This window comes from Meles meles, chromosome 14 (assembly GCF_922984935.1).
Source record: "Meles meles chromosome 14, mMelMel3.1 paternal haplotype, whole genome shotgun sequence".
Taxonomy (NCBI): domain Eukaryota; kingdom Metazoa; phylum Chordata; class Mammalia; order Carnivora; family Mustelidae; genus Meles; species Meles meles.
The window spans coordinates 14,427,124-14,444,045 of NC_060079.1; the positions used below are offsets into that span (position 1 = coordinate 14,427,124).

The window sequence follows — 16,922 nt, forward strand, 5'->3', positions numbered from 1 at the left end:
TATCATGTGCAGGTTTTTGTGTAGATCTAAATTTTCAACTCATTTAGGAAAATACCAAAGAATATGATTGCTGGCTTTTATGGTAGGAATATGTTTAGTTTCGTAAGAAACTGCAAACTGAATTCCAAAGTGGCTGCATCGTTTTGCTTTTCCATCAACAGTGAATGAGAGTTTTTCTTGTTCCAAGACCTCATCTTTATTTTGGACTTGAGCCATTCTATTATAAGTGTGTGTAGTAGTAGCTTATTGTTTGGTTTATTTAACTGTGGGGTTTTGGGTTTTTTGTTTTTTGGGTTTTTTTCCTGATTAAGATTCTTGTTAAAGTGAACAGGGAAAAGATGAAATTTTTAAAAATACATTTAGATAATTTTTAGTATCTTTAACTAAAAGTCTTACTAGAGAAAGAGGTTGGATATTTTGTTCAGGTGGGGTTTTTAACTCACATGTTTATTTGGCTTGTTAGTGATTATAACTATTTCCTGTTACTTGAGAAATGAAAATATAAAGCAGTGTTTTGTTTGTGCTACTGCAAAGAGTTGTCAGTTTGGTCTTTGCCTCATTAACATTGATATGACTTATTTTTCCCAAAACTTTTCTCAGTTGGAGATTATAGGATCAGTTAAAGAACCAATGTTTTAAATCAATTTTTACAAGAATAATAAGTAACTGAATGCCATATTTGTGGAACAAAATAGGAATTTTGAAAAACTATAAATGGGATTTGATAGAGCTACATATAGCTTTAGAAACCCTATCTGAGCATTATTGCTTAGAAAGTAGATGTGTTCAACAACAGGAGTATTTCCTAATCATTGCTAATTCATTCAGCCAGGAATTGTGGTGTGACTATAATATCAGACATTGATTGTAGTTGCTAAAGACAAGCTCTCTCCCTCAAGGAGCTCAGATTCTAGTAAGGGAAGCAAGAATGGTGTATGATAAACTCTGCGGGAACATATGGTAGCAACAATCACTTAATCTCATGTTAGGGACCACTAAATTTTTCCAGAGGAGGGAGTTTCAAAATGGAAGCCTGAAAGAGGATATTTGAGATCAAGAGAAATAAAGAGAGAGAAACAGTTTGTACAAAGGCCTAGAGTAAAAGAGTGCATTCTTACAGGATATGCAAGTGGTTGGGTATGGCTGAAAAGTAGAATGTGAAAGAATGTCCTAGAAATTAAGAAGTCAGATCATGAAAGTCCTTGTCAGAGAAGTTAAGAAGCCAGATCATGAAAGTCCTTGTTACTTGGGAGTTTTGGAGTTGTTTTGTTTTGTTTTGGGGAGTTTAAACCTGATCTTGAGAATAAGATCTTGAAAGGTTTTCAGCAGATCAAATTTGGTTCCTTGGTAGGTTTTGGTAAATGTCTTTTGCATTATTCTTTGCCTCCATGATACCATAGTGCATGTGACTTAATCATTAGAACATATAATGTTTTGTTCTGTATTCCACTTGTGTGGAATTTCAAAAAATTCCTCCTGCTATATTATAAACTCTTTGAAGTTAATGCTGTCTTGAATTGCATTTCCCAAAGTGTCTTATGCATATGATATATTTGTTGAATGGGGGCAGACATCCTTTGAGATATCCCCTTTTGGGAGGAATCAACGAACTGAGAAACCATTTCAGGCTAAACTTTACATACATTCTCCTTCCCAATATAGATGAGACTTTTTGTTTTTAAATACTTGTAGGGATGGGGCTTCTGTGTGGCTCAGTTAAGCATCTAACTTTGACTCAGGTGATGATCTCCGGGGTCCTGAGAGGGATTAAGCCCCATATTAATCTCTGTGCTTAGCAGGGAGTCTGCTTCTCCTTCTCCCTCTCCCTCTGCCACTCCCCCTGCTTGTGCTCTCGCTCTCTTACTCTCAAATAATAAAATCTTTATAAAAATAAAAATAAATACTTTCAGAGAATGAAAATTCACAATCCAGAGCATATACATCCTCACTGAATTATTGTACTGTTTCAGGAAAGGATATTACCAATAGTAAACATAAAAGTTGTTGCACAATGAAGTCTAAAATGGATCAAACAAATGATGTCACCAGCCCACCCCTGAATTCTTGTCTTAGTGAAAGGTATGTTGTGTTATATTAAAATATTTAAATGCAACATTTTCCTACATATGCTATTTGTTTTATAGATATGCATGTAATTTTCATGCTAATATTTTGACTGAGAGCCTGAAAGAGGATTTTCTATTTTTAAATAATCTTCTAGGTTGAATCCTTTAATACAATAATTTTTACATTAGAAACATTTACTTTGTTTTTCTTATAATGTTGAATTCATTGGTTTTTGTGTCTATTCTATGACTTTTTTAGTTACAAAAATAATGATGAAAAACAATGCCCTTGAAATAGCAGCTTAATATAAATTACTTGTGCACTTGGAATCGTTTAAGAGAATATGATGCTTTTATAGATTCATGTTACATAATTTTTAAATTCAAAACATACAGTTCCTAGGAGCTGAAATTTGTGAATACTTTATGCATTACTTTTAGAGGACATTTTAAGTGTAATTTGGTAGTTACTTACAAAGTGGACATTTTAAGTTTAATTTAGTAGTTACTTATAAAGTAGTTATTTTGTTACTTAAAAAGCAAACATGAGATGTTTCCTTTTTAAAAAGTAACAAAATATTAGAAAGTAGTATAAGTCTAATAATTGTGACTGAGAATCCTTTTTTTCAATAAGATTAATGTTTTGTTTCTTCTTGCCATTTCTGTTATCTTTGGATAATCTGAAGGGTTTGTGTGATTTTTTTTTTTTTCATTTTAGTCCTTTTCTACGATGTACACATGTAACACCACAAAGAGAGAAGTCAGGTATGATTAAAAACAAGACTTTTTATTTCTAGAAGACTCTTAAATTTTAATAAACATAAAACTTAGTAATTTTTCCCTCATTTTATCCCCAGTGGTATGTGGAAGCTTATTTCATACTCCAAAGCTTATGAAGGTAAATATTTTTTTTTTTTTGAAGGTAAATATTCTGCCTGGTTTTTTATTCTGTAGTAATTGAGAATTTGACAACAGAGTCCTACATTTGCCCTGAGATTCACAAAATATGTACCTACAGTCTCACGTAGGCATTCAGTAAATGATAAATGAAAAAAAAAAATCATCAGTGCATTTCTGTGAAACAAATATTTTCTTTATTTCCAGGGTCAGACACCAAAACGTATTTCTGAAAGTCTAGGAGCTGAGGTGGATCCTGATATGTCTTGGTCAAGTTCTTTAGCCACACCACCAACCCTTAGTTCTACTGTGCTAATAGGTAATACTAGCAAATGAGTAATATGTAAGACAGTAGATGATGTTGGTATAGTGTCATCTCTAAGCCTTCTGACAAAAAGAATATATGAAAAGATAAGTAGTAATTAGATAATACTATCTTTGAGAATTGTGTTAGTAGTTCAGAAAAATTCTACTTAGTGTAGATTGGAACAAATGACAAGTACATAAAGTGGTGTTCTAGGAGTATTATTCTATAGGAATCCATTTATGGCCAAGCAAGGATTTTTTAAATTATTATTCTAACAAAAATACATTCAATTTTGATTTCTCTTTAGCTGGGAATTTAACTGTTTTTTGTTGTTGTTGCTTAGATGAGATAGCAGAGGTAAAAGCATGTTAAAAAGTACGAAGTATTTAACATAAAGTATACTTTTAGACAGTAATATTATCTAAATAAATGCTTAAGTCTATAAGCTTTGTCTTTTAAGTCATGATCCCATAGCTCTGTCTGATTCCCTAAGTCTTCATGGATAGTATCACCTGAAGTCAGGATCATCAAACCAGTTTCTTAGAAGCACCTTATGAGTGATACTAAGGAATTGAATGTAGCTTATGTTGATTGAACTTTCTAATTACCATACTTGAGTCAATTTGCTTTGTTTCAAATGCACCATTTACTTTAGTAGTGTGTCTTATCTGACCAAAAAATACTGAAGTTTTCATATTAACTTTAGGGGAATGGTGTATAATACATTATAAATAAATTGAATTTTTTTTTATAGTCAGGGATGAGGAAGCGTCTGCAGCTGTATTTCCTAATGACACGACTGCTGTAAGTAAATATAACAGCTTGATTATGCTGTTGCAGTTGCTTACAATTTTAGAATTCTCGAAAAATTACTTATCTTGCATTTTTTCATTCCTTAATTTATGATTTATCTAAGTCTTTAGAAAGTCTCTAAGCCTGATCCTATATGTGATTTTCTTGACTTCATATAAAGTAATTCTGTCTCTGAGGTTGAATATAAATGCATAGTGAGAGTTTTTATACTAGTGACTTTAAAATATAACTTTTGCAGATTTTTAAAAGCTGTTTTCCTAAACATGATGAAAGTCTGAAGAAAAATGATAGGTGTATCCCTTCTGGGCCAGACAAAGAAAACAAAAATCAAAGAGAAGCTAAAAGTCAAGGTAAGTCCTTCTGTTTAATTGAACTGCTATTTTTAACTGACATCATTGAAGTATTGCTCTTCCTTTCTTAAAGAGAAACTACATTGTTTTTCCTTTCATTCTTGGTTACTGAACATACCGTGCATAGAAGGTAACTTTATTTATTTTTTAAAAATATTTATTTATTTGAGAGAGAGGGAGGGAGCAAGAGAGCACGAGCAGGGGAAGGGGCAGAGGGAGAGGAGCAAGCCAACTCCCAGCTGAGCAGAAAGCCCAAAGCAGGGCTGGATCCCAGGACCCTGAGATCATGACATGAGATGAAATCAGACCCTCAGCTGAGTCACCCAAGGTGCCCTGAAACTAACTTGATTTAAATGAAATTGTTTAATCATGGTAAGATAATATTCAAGATGCTATTGTAGGGGAACCTGTGTAGCTTGGTCAGTTAAGCATCCGATGCTTGGTTTTGGCTCAGGTCATGATCTCAGGGTCCTGGGATCCAGTCCTGTTGTGGGCTCGGCCAGGAGTCTGCTGCTCTTCCTTTCCCCCTGCCCCTACCCCAGTTTGTGCGCACTCTTTATCTCAAATAAATAAATCTTTAAAAAAAAAAAGAAAAAAAAGATGCTATTATGACACAAAAACAAAACCTGTAACTCAGTCCTTACAGAGAGAAGAATAAAACTAATAATCAACAAATACGAAGGTCTTATTTTCTAATTACAAGGTAATTGGGGTATCAGGGGTACCAAAAGTTACCTAATCAGATTATTGGAATATTGCATTCTTGGGGGCACCTGGGTGGCTCAGCTGGTTAAGCATCTACCTTTAGCTGAGGTCATGATCCCAGGGTCTTGGGATGGAGCCCCACATCAGGCTCCCTGCTCCTTCCTCTCCCTCTCCCTCTGCCCCTCCCCCCATTTGTGCTCTCTCTATTGCACTTGCTCATGCTCTCCTTTTCTGTCTCAAATAAAATCTTTAAAAAAAGGAATATTGCATTTTTCTTAGTATATGTGTATGTGTAAATATGTAGGATTGGATAACCGTGTATATGGGTATGTGTGTGTAAAATCATATTTTACTCTCAGTTATTGTAGGGCCACAAACCAAGAGCTGAACACTTAACCAACTTTACCATCCAGGTGCCCCAGGCCACAAAATTAATTTGGAACATCTGGTTTGATAAAACCTAGAATGTTAAATTGCATATATATAGTAAGATTAAGTGAGTTTTAAGTGTACAGAGCTGATACAGAAAGGTTATTGGGACCTGGAGTATGAATAAAAGGCTTTGGGGACGTTGGAATCAGTCTTTACCAGAAGAACAGTAGAAGGGTGGCACTCCCTTCCTCTCTCCACCCACAAAAAAGCTAGCACTCAGGATAACCCTTTAAATACTACTCTTTGTGTTATTTAGTATATGTTATTTCTTTGAGAAAGGTTGCAAGAATAGTATAAATCATATGACTATATTTTGAAATGTTATTAATATACTTCTGTTTTAAATTTAAACAGGTTTGGGAAAAATGTTAGGGAATTCATTTGGTAAAGTAAATAACTGCAAAGACCATTTTGGAAAGTCAACACCAAATGTCCTAGAAGATGAAGTACGTGAAATAGTTGCAGATGTTTCTGAAGAAGATAGTTTTTCATTATGTGTTCCTAAATATAAAACAAGAAATCTACCAAAAATAAAAACTAGCAAGACTAGGAAGAATATTTTCAATGAAACAAAGACCAATGAATGTGAAGAAACTAAAAAGCAAATGAAAGAAAATAAACATTCATTTTTATCTGAAATGGAACCAAATGACAGTGATCCATTAGATTGGAACATAACAAATCCGAAGCCCTTTGGGAATGGAAATGAGAAAATCTCCAAGGAATTTGTACCTTCTTCAGCCTCTGAATGGTCCCACCTAACTCTCTCAGGTCTAAGTGGAACCCAGATGGAGAAAACACCTCTACTGCATGGTTCTTCTTGTGAACAAAATAATTCAGAAAAAAACTTCACAATTACAGAGAAAGAAAGCACCAGCTTTATAACTTTGGGAAATTCTTTGCCACAGATTTCAAGTGTACCAAAGTATTCAGAGATGACATTAAATAAGGAAACAGTGGTAAATAAGATACATGAAGAGCAGTGTCTTGGGTCTCATGAAGATTCTGTTCTTTCAGGAAAGCAAACAATATCTGAAACTACTGTAATACATTCTCCACTTCATGGTATCAGAAAGTCTATATTCAGAATAAGAGAATCACCTGAAGAGATGTCCAGTGCAGTGTTCTCAAATCATATGACTGATCTAAACTCTAAAGAAGAAACTGACGCCCCTGAAAGTGCACTGGAAAAATATACTATTTTCTCACAGAAAGAGGATTCTTTAGGTTCAGTTGATAATGGAAGCTGGCCAGCCACTATCAGACGTACTTCTAGAGCTTTGAAGACTTCAGGTTTAATATCCACTTTGAAAAAGAAAACAAAGAAGTTTATTTATGTTATAAATGATGAAACATCTTATCAAGGACTGAAAACACAGAAAGACCAGGAATTGGGACTAACTAACCATTCAGACCAATCTGAAGCAAATGCTTTTGAAGGACCACTGACATTTACAAATGCTGATTCAGGTACCTTTGGGTGTGTGTGTCTGTGTGAGTGAGAGAGAATGGTGCATGTAGTTTTATGGATGGTGACAAGTTGTCTTATTTGAATATGTGTCTTGCTCTTTAATCTTTCTAAAAAATACACTGCCTGCTTTCCTTCTTTAGTTTCTTTTTTGATTTCCTTCTGTAGTTCTTGGTTTTTTAAAATCTCTCTATCTTCTATTCAATGTGAGGTAATGTCTAGAGGCATTGTTTAGGCCTTTGATTACCAATATTCAAAATCATTTTATTCACACTTGTTGAATCAGTTTGCATAGTATATATACAATCATCACTCTTGAGACAGAGCATGTGATACATAAGAATCAAAAATTTGACTACTTCTGCTTTAATTTTATTGTATACAAAGTAGACAATTCTGTAAATATTTTGTGCTGTTTACTTTATATTCTCTAAGTCAGGTAAAAAAGCTAATTGCTAGCTAAGTTTAATGTAAGCCGGTTCTAAAATAAAAGTGATTTTGTTATTTTTGTTACATACATACATTTCAATTCAGAGGATTGAAAAAATTAGAGCACTTTAACTCATTTGCCTTTATAATTGAGATTAGGTCATACTTCAGGCATTTCATCTGTAGAACCTGTTTTTATTTATTTATTTTTTTTTCAGCGTAACAGTATTCATTGTTTTTGCACAACACCCAGTGCTCCATGCAATACGTGCCCTCCCTATTACCCACCACCTGGTTCCCCCAACCTCCCACCCCCGCCCCTTCAAAACCCTCAGGTTGTTTTTCAGAGTCCATAGTCTCTTATGGTGTAGAACCTGTTTTTAAAAATTGATTTTGGGGGAAGGGCATACCTGGATGGCTCAGTTGGTTAAGCATCCGACTTCAGCTCAGGTCATGATCTTTAGGTCCTGGGACTAAGCCCTGTGTCAGGTTCCCCACTCAGCTGGAATCTGCTTCTACCTCTCCCACTGCCCCTCCCCCCACTCATGCGTGCACATGCATTCTCTCTCTTTAGCTCTTGCTCTCAAAGTTTTTAAAAAATAAAAGTTGAATTTTTTCAATATCAAAGACCAAATTATCTAAAGGAAGTGATTACTTTTCTAATTCCTTTCCTTTGCTTTGCTTTTTTACCTGCTATTACGCCAATATTAACAATGAATTTTTCCTGTCTACGGCCATACCACCCTGAACGCGCCCGATCTCGTCTGATCTCGGAAGCTAAGCAGGGTCGGGCCTGGTTAGTACTTGGATGGGAAACAATGAATTTTTCCCAATTTTATTTTCCAGTGAAACACTTTTGAATCTTACTTATGGTAGCTAGCTGCTTTCTTGAACTACATACTAATTTTGATTGAATTGATAAATGTTAGAAAGAAATATTGAGTCCTATTTATCTTTAGTTGGAAAATGTAATAACTTGAAATAGAGTATATTTAGAATTCTTTGTTTTAAGCCTGACATTCACTTCTTATTTTTCATGTAATTCTTGTTTTACATACTACATTTTTTACTTGGTGGAAAATACTTAGTGAATGTAATTGATGGCACTTCAATTTAGTTTTGTCACTTTGTGTCTTCATGCTTAGGTTTATTACATTCTTCTTCTGTCAAAAAAAACTGTCCACAGAATGATTCCAAAGAACCAACCTTGTCTTTAACCAGCTCTTTTGGGACAGTTCTGAGAAAAGTTTCCAATAATGGAACCAGTTCTGTTAATAATAAAACAGTACCTCAGGATCTTGATTATAAAGAAGCAAAAATTAATAAGGAAAAGCTGCAGTCAGTTATAACCACAGAAACTGATTGTCTATCATCCTTGCAGGAAAAATATTGTGAAGATGATGCAAAAAGTCAGAGAGTTTCAGATATAAAAGAAAAGGTTTTGCCTGCAGTAAGTTACTCTCCTGTGCCACATTCAGAAGTAGAAGGTTGTGGTATTCACTTTCAATCTCCAGAAAGCTTTTCATCTGACCATGATAATACCAGTCTAACTCCTAGCTCCAGAGATCCTCCATCAAACCCAGTCATGACTTGTAGAGGAAAAGAATCATATAAAATGTCAGAGAAACTAAAACGTAAGAATCATGAAGGTGGTTTTGAATTAATCAAAAATATTCCCATGGAAAAGAATCAAGAAATGCATGTTTTAAATGCAAATTCTAAAAATACTGAGGTGTTGTCAACTGAAAAATATGTAATAGTAGCGTCACCTTCTATGAAGGTACAATTCAACCAAAATGCAAATCTCACCACAATCCATAAACACCAAAAAGAAACTACTTTAATTTCAAAAATAGCTGTCAATCCAAACTCTGAAGAACTTTTCCCAGATGATGAGAATAATTTTGTCTTAGAGATAACTAATGAAAGTAATATTCCTGTTTTAGGAAACACTAAGGAACGTCATGACGCAGACCTCTGTTGTGTAAGAGAACCTGTTCTCAAGAACTCTACCATGATGGTATATACAGACATGGATGACAAACAAGCAGCCAAAGTGTCGATTATGAAGGATTTTGATTCATCAAACATAGATGATCTTACAGAAAAGAACGGAAATAGCATAAAGCAGCAACTAAAAATGACTCTAGATCAAGATTCAAAATCAGACATCACCTTGGATGTAGTTAGGAAATCAAATGGAAATAATGACTACATGAATAATTGGGCAAGACTATCAGATCCAGTTTCAAATCACAGTTTTGGAAATGGCTTCAGAACAGCTTCTAATAAAGAGATAAAATTCTCTGAACACAACATCAAGAAAAGTAAAATGCTCTTCAAAGATATTGAAGAACATTATCCTACTAACTTAGCATGTATTGAAATTGTTAATACCTCATCATTAGAAAGTCAAAAGAAACGAAGCAAACCTCTTGCACTTGATCCACAGTCAATTAATAGTGTATCCATGTTTGTGCAGAGTAGCGCTTATGTTTCTGATAGTGAAAGTGGTCACATAGCTCCTCCAACTTCATCTTTAAAGCAAGATTTTAATTCAAATCATAATTTAACACCTAGCCAAAAGGCAGAAATTACAGAACTTTCTACTATTTTGGAAGAATCGGGAAGTCAGTTTGAATTTACACAGTTTAGAAAACCGAGCCACATAATAGAGAAAAATCCATTTGAAATGCCTGAAAACCAGCCAACTATCTTGAATGGCACTTCTGAAGAATGCAGAAATACTGATCTTCATCTCACAATTAATGCTCCATCTATCATTCAGGTAGACAGCAGTAAGAAATTTGAAGGTGTACTTGGAGGTAACCAGAGCTTTGCTTGCTTGTCGAGAACCAACTGTAACAGAAGTGCTTGTGGCTGTTTAGCAGGTAAAAATGAAGTGAAGTTTAGAGGCTTTTATTCTGCTCGTGGCACAAAACTGAATGTTGGTAGTGAAGCACTGCAAAAAGCTAAACAGCTGTTCAGGGACCTTGAGAATATCATTGAGGAAACTTCAGTAGAAGTAGATACAAGAAGTTTCTCCTCAGGTAAATGTAATGATTCTGCTGTTTCAATGATTCAGGTAGAAGATTGTAACAATGATAAAAATTTTAATGAGAAAAATAATAAAAGCCAACTAATACTACAAAATAATATTGAAATGACTGCTGGCATTTTTGTTGAAGAAAATACTAAAGGATACAAGGGAAATACAGAAAATGAAGATACCCAGTGTACTGATGCCAGTGGAAATACTCATAACTTAGAATCTGTTGGCAGTGATTCAAATAAAAATGATATAGTTTGTATTCATGAAGAAGAAAACAGCTTGCCATGTATTGATCAGCACAACATCGGTCTAAAATTATCTAGCCAGCTTATGAAGGAGGGAAACCCTCAAATTAAAGAAGGTTTGTCAGATTTAACCTGTTTGGAAGTTGCAAAAGCTGAAGAAACATTTCATGTTAATATGTCAAATAAGCAACAGTTCACAGCTAATACAATGGGACAAAACATAAAAGATTTTAACATTTCTGATTTATCCTTTCAGACAGCAAGTGGGAAAAATATAAGGGTCTCCAAAGAGTCATTAAATAGAGTTATAAATCTCTTTGATCAAAAATGGACAGAAGAAGAACTGAATAACTTTTCAGATTCCTTGAATTCTGAATTACTTTCTGGTGTAGATAGCAGCAAAATAGACATCTCAAGTCATGAGAAAACAGAAAACAGTGAAAGAAAAAACAAAATAATGAAAGAAAATGACCTAACTGGTATTGAAAATAAGTTACTGACCCTCCAACAAAGACCAGAAAGTGAAATCAAAAAGATCAAAGAACCTACCATGTTGGGTTTTCATACAGCTAGTGGGAAAAAAATAGAAATTGCAAAGGAATCTTTGGACAAAGTGAAAAATCTTTTTGATGAACAAGAGCAAGGTGATAGTGGAATCACTAATTTTAGCCATCAAGGGGCAAAAATGTCCAAGGACAGAGAGAAATGTGAAGATGGGCTTGAATTAGCCTGTGAGACCATTGAATTAACAACTGCACCAAAGTATGAAGAAATGCAGAATTCTCTAAAGGAAAAAAAACTTGTTTCTAGTGAGATTGTGGTGGCACCCAGGCTCTTAAGTGGTAATTTATACAAACAAACTGAAAATCTTAAAATATCAGATCAAGCCTCTCTGAAAGTTAAAGTACATGAAAATACAGAAAAAGAAACAGCAAAAAAGCATACGATTTATACAAATCAATTCACTTATTCAGCTACTGAAAATTCACCTTTAGCATTTTACACAGGACATGGTAGAAAGATTTCTGTGAGTGAGACTTCACTATTTGAAGCAAAAAAACGGCTTAGAGAAGGAGAATTGGATGATAAACCAGAAAAAATAAATACTGCCAGGGTTATCTGTTTAAAAGAATATCCTGATGATTATGTAGAAAATCCTTCATGTGGAAATAGTTCAAGTAGTACCATATCTGAAAATGACAAAAATCCTCCCTCTGAAAAACAAGGCTTGACCCATTTAAGTAATAGTACCATGTCTAACAGGTATTCACACCATTTGGATTTTTGTCATTCCAGTGAGGTGTATAAAAAATCAGAGTATCTTTCAAAAAATAAAGTTGATAAGTCTGGTACTGAACCAGTAGTGAAGAATGTTAGAGAAAACACTATTTTTTCTGAAATAACATCCACTGTAAGAGAAGCAGACACAGATCCACAAATTATAAATGAAGATATTTGTGTTCAGAAACTTGTGACTAACTCCTTGTGCAAAAATGAAAATACAGCCATTAAAGTGGCCATGTCTGTCTCAAATAATTTTAATTCAATTCAGAAATTGAATTCAGATTCAAATAATGCTGTACCTGCATACACTACAGCAAGTAGTAAAAGAGTCTTTGTTGCACACCAGACAAAAGCGACAGAGGGATTTACAGACAACAGCAGTATGATAATTAAGCAAAACCCCAAGAGTAAATCAGACACTTGCCACAGGAGAATTGTGGCAGGTTATCCTAACGCACTGGACAATTCGGAGGATATTATTTTTCCTGACTCTCTGGATGATGCAGAACATAGTTCGTCTTCACATAAGGTTTTTGCTGGCATTCAAAGTGAACACACTTTACAACTTAACCAAAGTATATCTGGATTGGAGAAAGTTTCTGAAATAACAACTTGTCAGAGTAACTCAAAGACTTCTGATACATGTAAACTTAATACAGAAAAGCTTCCAAAGTCAGTCTCTTGTTCGAATGCTTGCGGGATTTTTAGTACAGCAAGTGGAAAATCTGTACAAGTATCAGATGCTGCATTACAAAAGGCAAGGCAGGTGTTTTCTAAGATAGAAGATAGTGCCAAGCAACTCTCTCCCAAAGTATCATTTAAAAATAGTGAACATTCAGACAAGTTCACAAATGAAGAAAATGCTATGCTACAAACCTCCCAAAATTTACTGTCATCTACTTTCTCCGGATTTAGCACAGCAAGTGGGAAACAAGTTCCAGTTTCTGAAAGTGCCTTATGCAAAGTTAAGGGAATGTTAGAAGAATTCGATCTGATCAGAACTGAATGTGGTCTTCAGCATTCATCTACATCTAGACAAGATGTATCAAAAATACCTCCTCCCTCTTGTATTGATAAGAGAACCCCAGAACAATGTGGCAACTCCAAATTGGAAAAGGCCTACAATAAAGAATTTAAATTATCAAGTCACTGTAACATTGAGAGGGATTCTTCAGAAAATCATCGCACCATTAAAGTTTCTCCATGTCAATCTCAGTTGAAGCAAGACAAACAGCAGTTGCTACTGGGAAGCAAAGTATCTCTTGTTGAGAACATTCATCTTTTGGGAAAAGAACAAGCTTTACCTAAAAATATAAAGACAGAAATTGGGAAAACTGAAACTTTCCCTAATCTTCCTGTGAAAACAAATACAGAAATTTGTTCTACTTACTCCAGGGATCCAGAAAACTATTTGGAAACAGAAACAGTAGAGATTGCCAAAGCTTTTATGGAAGATGGTGAGCTGACAGATTCTGAACTGCTAAGTCATGCCAAACACTCTCTTTTTACATGCGAAAGCACTGAGGAAATGGTTTTGTTAAATTCAAGAATTGGAAAAAGAAGAGGAGATGCACTTGTCTCAGTTGGTAAGTGTCTATTTTTTCCTTTTAGGTTACCAGTCACTTAAAATTAAGTCTTTAAAAATCATGGAACGTTAGCTTAAAGCAGTTAAGGTATTATAACCTATATTTTTATAGATTTTTATGTATAGTTTAGGGGGATGGGATTTCACTCTTGATCTGAGTCTGTACTAAGAAACATGTTTTAGATTCTTTAATGTATTTTTAGAGATTATTAGTATAGTTAAAATTAAGAAATTACTGTAAAAATTTGTTTCTCTAGACAATCTGAAACTTCTATCCTTATAACAACCTATATAATCCAGCCTGCTCTTTTCAAGTAAGTATGAATGTGTATATAGAGAGAGCACCCAGAAGTTCTGCAACTCTGGCTCTTAACGAATTTTAAAAGTAGGTTTCAGCTATGGTGCTGGTTTGCCTCCTTTTTGTTTTTATCTAGGAGGTATTCTAAAATCAGTTATGTTTAGCAGATAGCATTCTGGTCTTAATGCTATTTGGACTGTAGTCTAACTTCTCTTTTTAAATGTATATGTAACAACTTAGTTCAATTAGGTTAATTGGAGGTGTGATTTTTTTTCTCTTAGTATTTCTGAGTAATCTTAAATAATGGAATCTGTTGATCAAATACAATTAAAGTAAATGCCATAACTAACTTTCCTGCTTTTAAGTGGATGATCTTAAATAACTAGCTCCTTTTAAAAAACTATAAACTCATAGACTTGAGTTATCACAGGTCTTGTCCAGTCTCTTCAGATTACAGGGAAAGACAAGGAAGCCAATCAGTTCACTCTTTCACTTGGTGCCTTCAGTAACCTTGCTGGGTACAGATTTTCTTAAGTGTTATCCAGGTCACATTATATACCAAGTTTATGTTATGGGAATAGTAGTAAGTTTATAGTTACTTTAAACTATTGCTGGGCTCTAGTAAAATTCTGAAGTGCAGATGTTTAAGAGATTCATAATTCTTTTATGGAAAATAATGGCTTTATTTATAGGAACCCATTTTGTTCATGCATATTCACAAATGGGTTGGCCTGCTTAGAAAAAAAAAAAAAACTCAGACTTCTAATAAATGTTCTCAGTAGCATCGCTGTTTAATTTCCTTCACCTCTATTATGTATAAATATATAGGTTAACCACCTTCTGGCTCCTTGAATAGTACTGGCCCTTGTTAAACAATTAAATCACTTCATAATCTAACACTTGATAAAAGCTTGTATGAATAATTTTACTTATTAAATTTACAAATTTATTCCCTTTAATAAAACATCAAAAAGCAAAGTACCTATTACCACATGTTATCTCAGTATGACATTAATATGCATAACTTGACTTATGATTTAATTTTACTCTCGGCCTTTGTAGAATTTTTAAATAAGTAATACTTTTAATTATATATTCTTGTAATTTTGGTAATTTTACAAAGTCTTTCTTCTACTCACTCTAATTCAAGGACTTACACAATAAATTTCTTCTCAAGTTTAATGCAGAAAGAGTTTATTTGAAGAAAATTTGTTTGTCCATATTTCCAGTAAACCTACAGTTACATTCAGTGCCAGTATATTTTATTAAAAAGTAGTGTATCTTCAGTAACTGGTAATGTGTTTTTATCCCTAGACCCTATTAGATAGTGGTGTTTAAAACAGTTCAAAAAAATTGATATTGAAAAATGAATTGTCTCTTTCAAAATAGAATGGTTGCTATTTAAATTATTATTATGTGTATTTTTGTCTAATGAATTGTAAGAGTCAGTTCTTTTAAAAACATGTATGGAAATTTCTTTTTAGGAGAACCCCCAATTAAAAGAAACCTGTTAAATGAATTCGACAGGATAATAAAAAATCAAGAAAAATCCTTAAAAGCTTCGAAAAGCACTCCAGATGGTAAAATTTGCTTTGCATTCATATCTTTTCCCTCTTTGTAGGTACTACACACAGTATTTTTAAGTTCTTTTTCTAAGCTTTTTTGGGTATATAGATAATTGGGTAAGACTTTATGGTGTGGGTTGCTAAAGTTACATCTTGCTTTGTTATGTGAGCTCTTCCTTCATAACACCTGGTATGATGTGGAGGTTCTCTATAATTGGGAAGCATGAAGTAATTATAAAATAATGACTTTTAAAATTTTTTTTAAAAAGCTGTAAAAATTTAGTAAGATAAAATTTAGTACAATAATTTAGTACAAAAATAATATAGTACAAAAATTTAGTACAATAATTTAAAGCTTAGGTTCTGTAATCTAGTCAAGTTTTTGACTGATCTTCACCATTCCACCAAAATCACTCTTTCTTAAGTCATATGGTGATCTCCATGTTGGCAAATCCAGCATTTCTATGTCATTTGGGTCCATCTTTCAGCCACATTAGACAGTTGGTCACTCTTCTGAGACTACCATATCTTCTTGGTTCTCCTCCTGCATAGCCACTTCTCCATTGTCTTTGCTGGCTTTTTCTTATTTGTTCCTTTCTGTAAACATAGGAGTGTCCCAGGGCCCTGTCCTCAGAGCTCTTCTCTGCCTAAGCTTCAGTGACTACCAAAATTGTATCTACAAGCTTAACCTGTCCTGGAACTCCAGACTTATTTTTTTTTTGCCCTTGATACTTTTGTACTTATATTGCAAATAGGCATTTCCAATTACCACAGCCAGTGCCGAACTCCTGATTCCTTCTCCCTTCCAAACCCATTCTTCCTGTTCTTTCCTTTCTCATTGTCATTCTGCCAATTGACACATCAGAATCTTAGTGTCCTCATTTACTGTTTTGTTTCCCTATACTCCACATGCAGCCCATCAAGTGATATAGGTTCTCCTTTGAAATATAACAAGAATCTGATCATTTCTTCTCACCTCCGCCCATACCAACTTCATCCAAGCCATGGTCATACCTTCTAATTCATCTCTCTGTTTCTGCCTCTGCCCCTCCTCCAGGCTCTCAGCACAGCAGCCAGCATCATCCTAGTAACAAAAAAGTCAGACCATGCTCCTTGATTGCTTAAAACTCCTGTGCTCAGTGGGGAGTCTGCTTGAGGTTCTCTCTCTCACTCTTCCTCTGCCCCTCCCCCTACTAATTCTCATGCTCTTTCTCTATTGCTCTCTAAAATAAATAAATCTTTTTTTAAAAAAATAGTACAAATTACATGCTGAGAATAATATCTGAAGTGTAGTTTGCAATCATAAGACTAAATTTTAAATTCGATATTTGCATAGCAGTTAGCAAACACATTTGAGTTATGATTAATGTCAGCTGATTAAATTTATACTGACTTCCTTTATTTATTTACACTGAGTTATTTGGTA

At 34.2% G+C, this 16,922-nt stretch overlaps 1 protein-coding gene across 1 annotated transcript in view; it reads left to right on the top strand.

The window, feature by feature from the left end:
- Positions 1 to 16,922, top strand: part of BRCA2 (BRCA2 DNA repair associated) — a 60,066-nt gene that overhangs the window by 7,859 nt on the left and 35,285 nt on the right. The window contains exons 4-12 of the mRNA XM_045978032.1: positions 1,971 to 2,079; positions 2,785 to 2,831; positions 2,924 to 2,964; positions 3,171 to 3,282; positions 4,025 to 4,074; positions 4,322 to 4,433; positions 5,925 to 7,040; positions 9,414 to 13,634; positions 15,416 to 15,511. Coding sequence (XP_045833988.1) covers positions 1,971 to 2,079; positions 2,785 to 2,831; positions 2,924 to 2,964; positions 3,171 to 3,282; positions 4,025 to 4,074; positions 4,322 to 4,433; positions 5,925 to 7,040; positions 9,414 to 13,634; positions 15,416 to 15,511 — 5,904 coding nt within the window. The remainder of the gene's footprint in view (positions 1 to 1,970; positions 2,080 to 2,784; positions 2,832 to 2,923; positions 2,965 to 3,170; positions 3,283 to 4,024; positions 4,075 to 4,321; positions 4,434 to 5,924; positions 7,041 to 9,413; positions 13,635 to 15,415; positions 15,512 to 16,922) is intronic.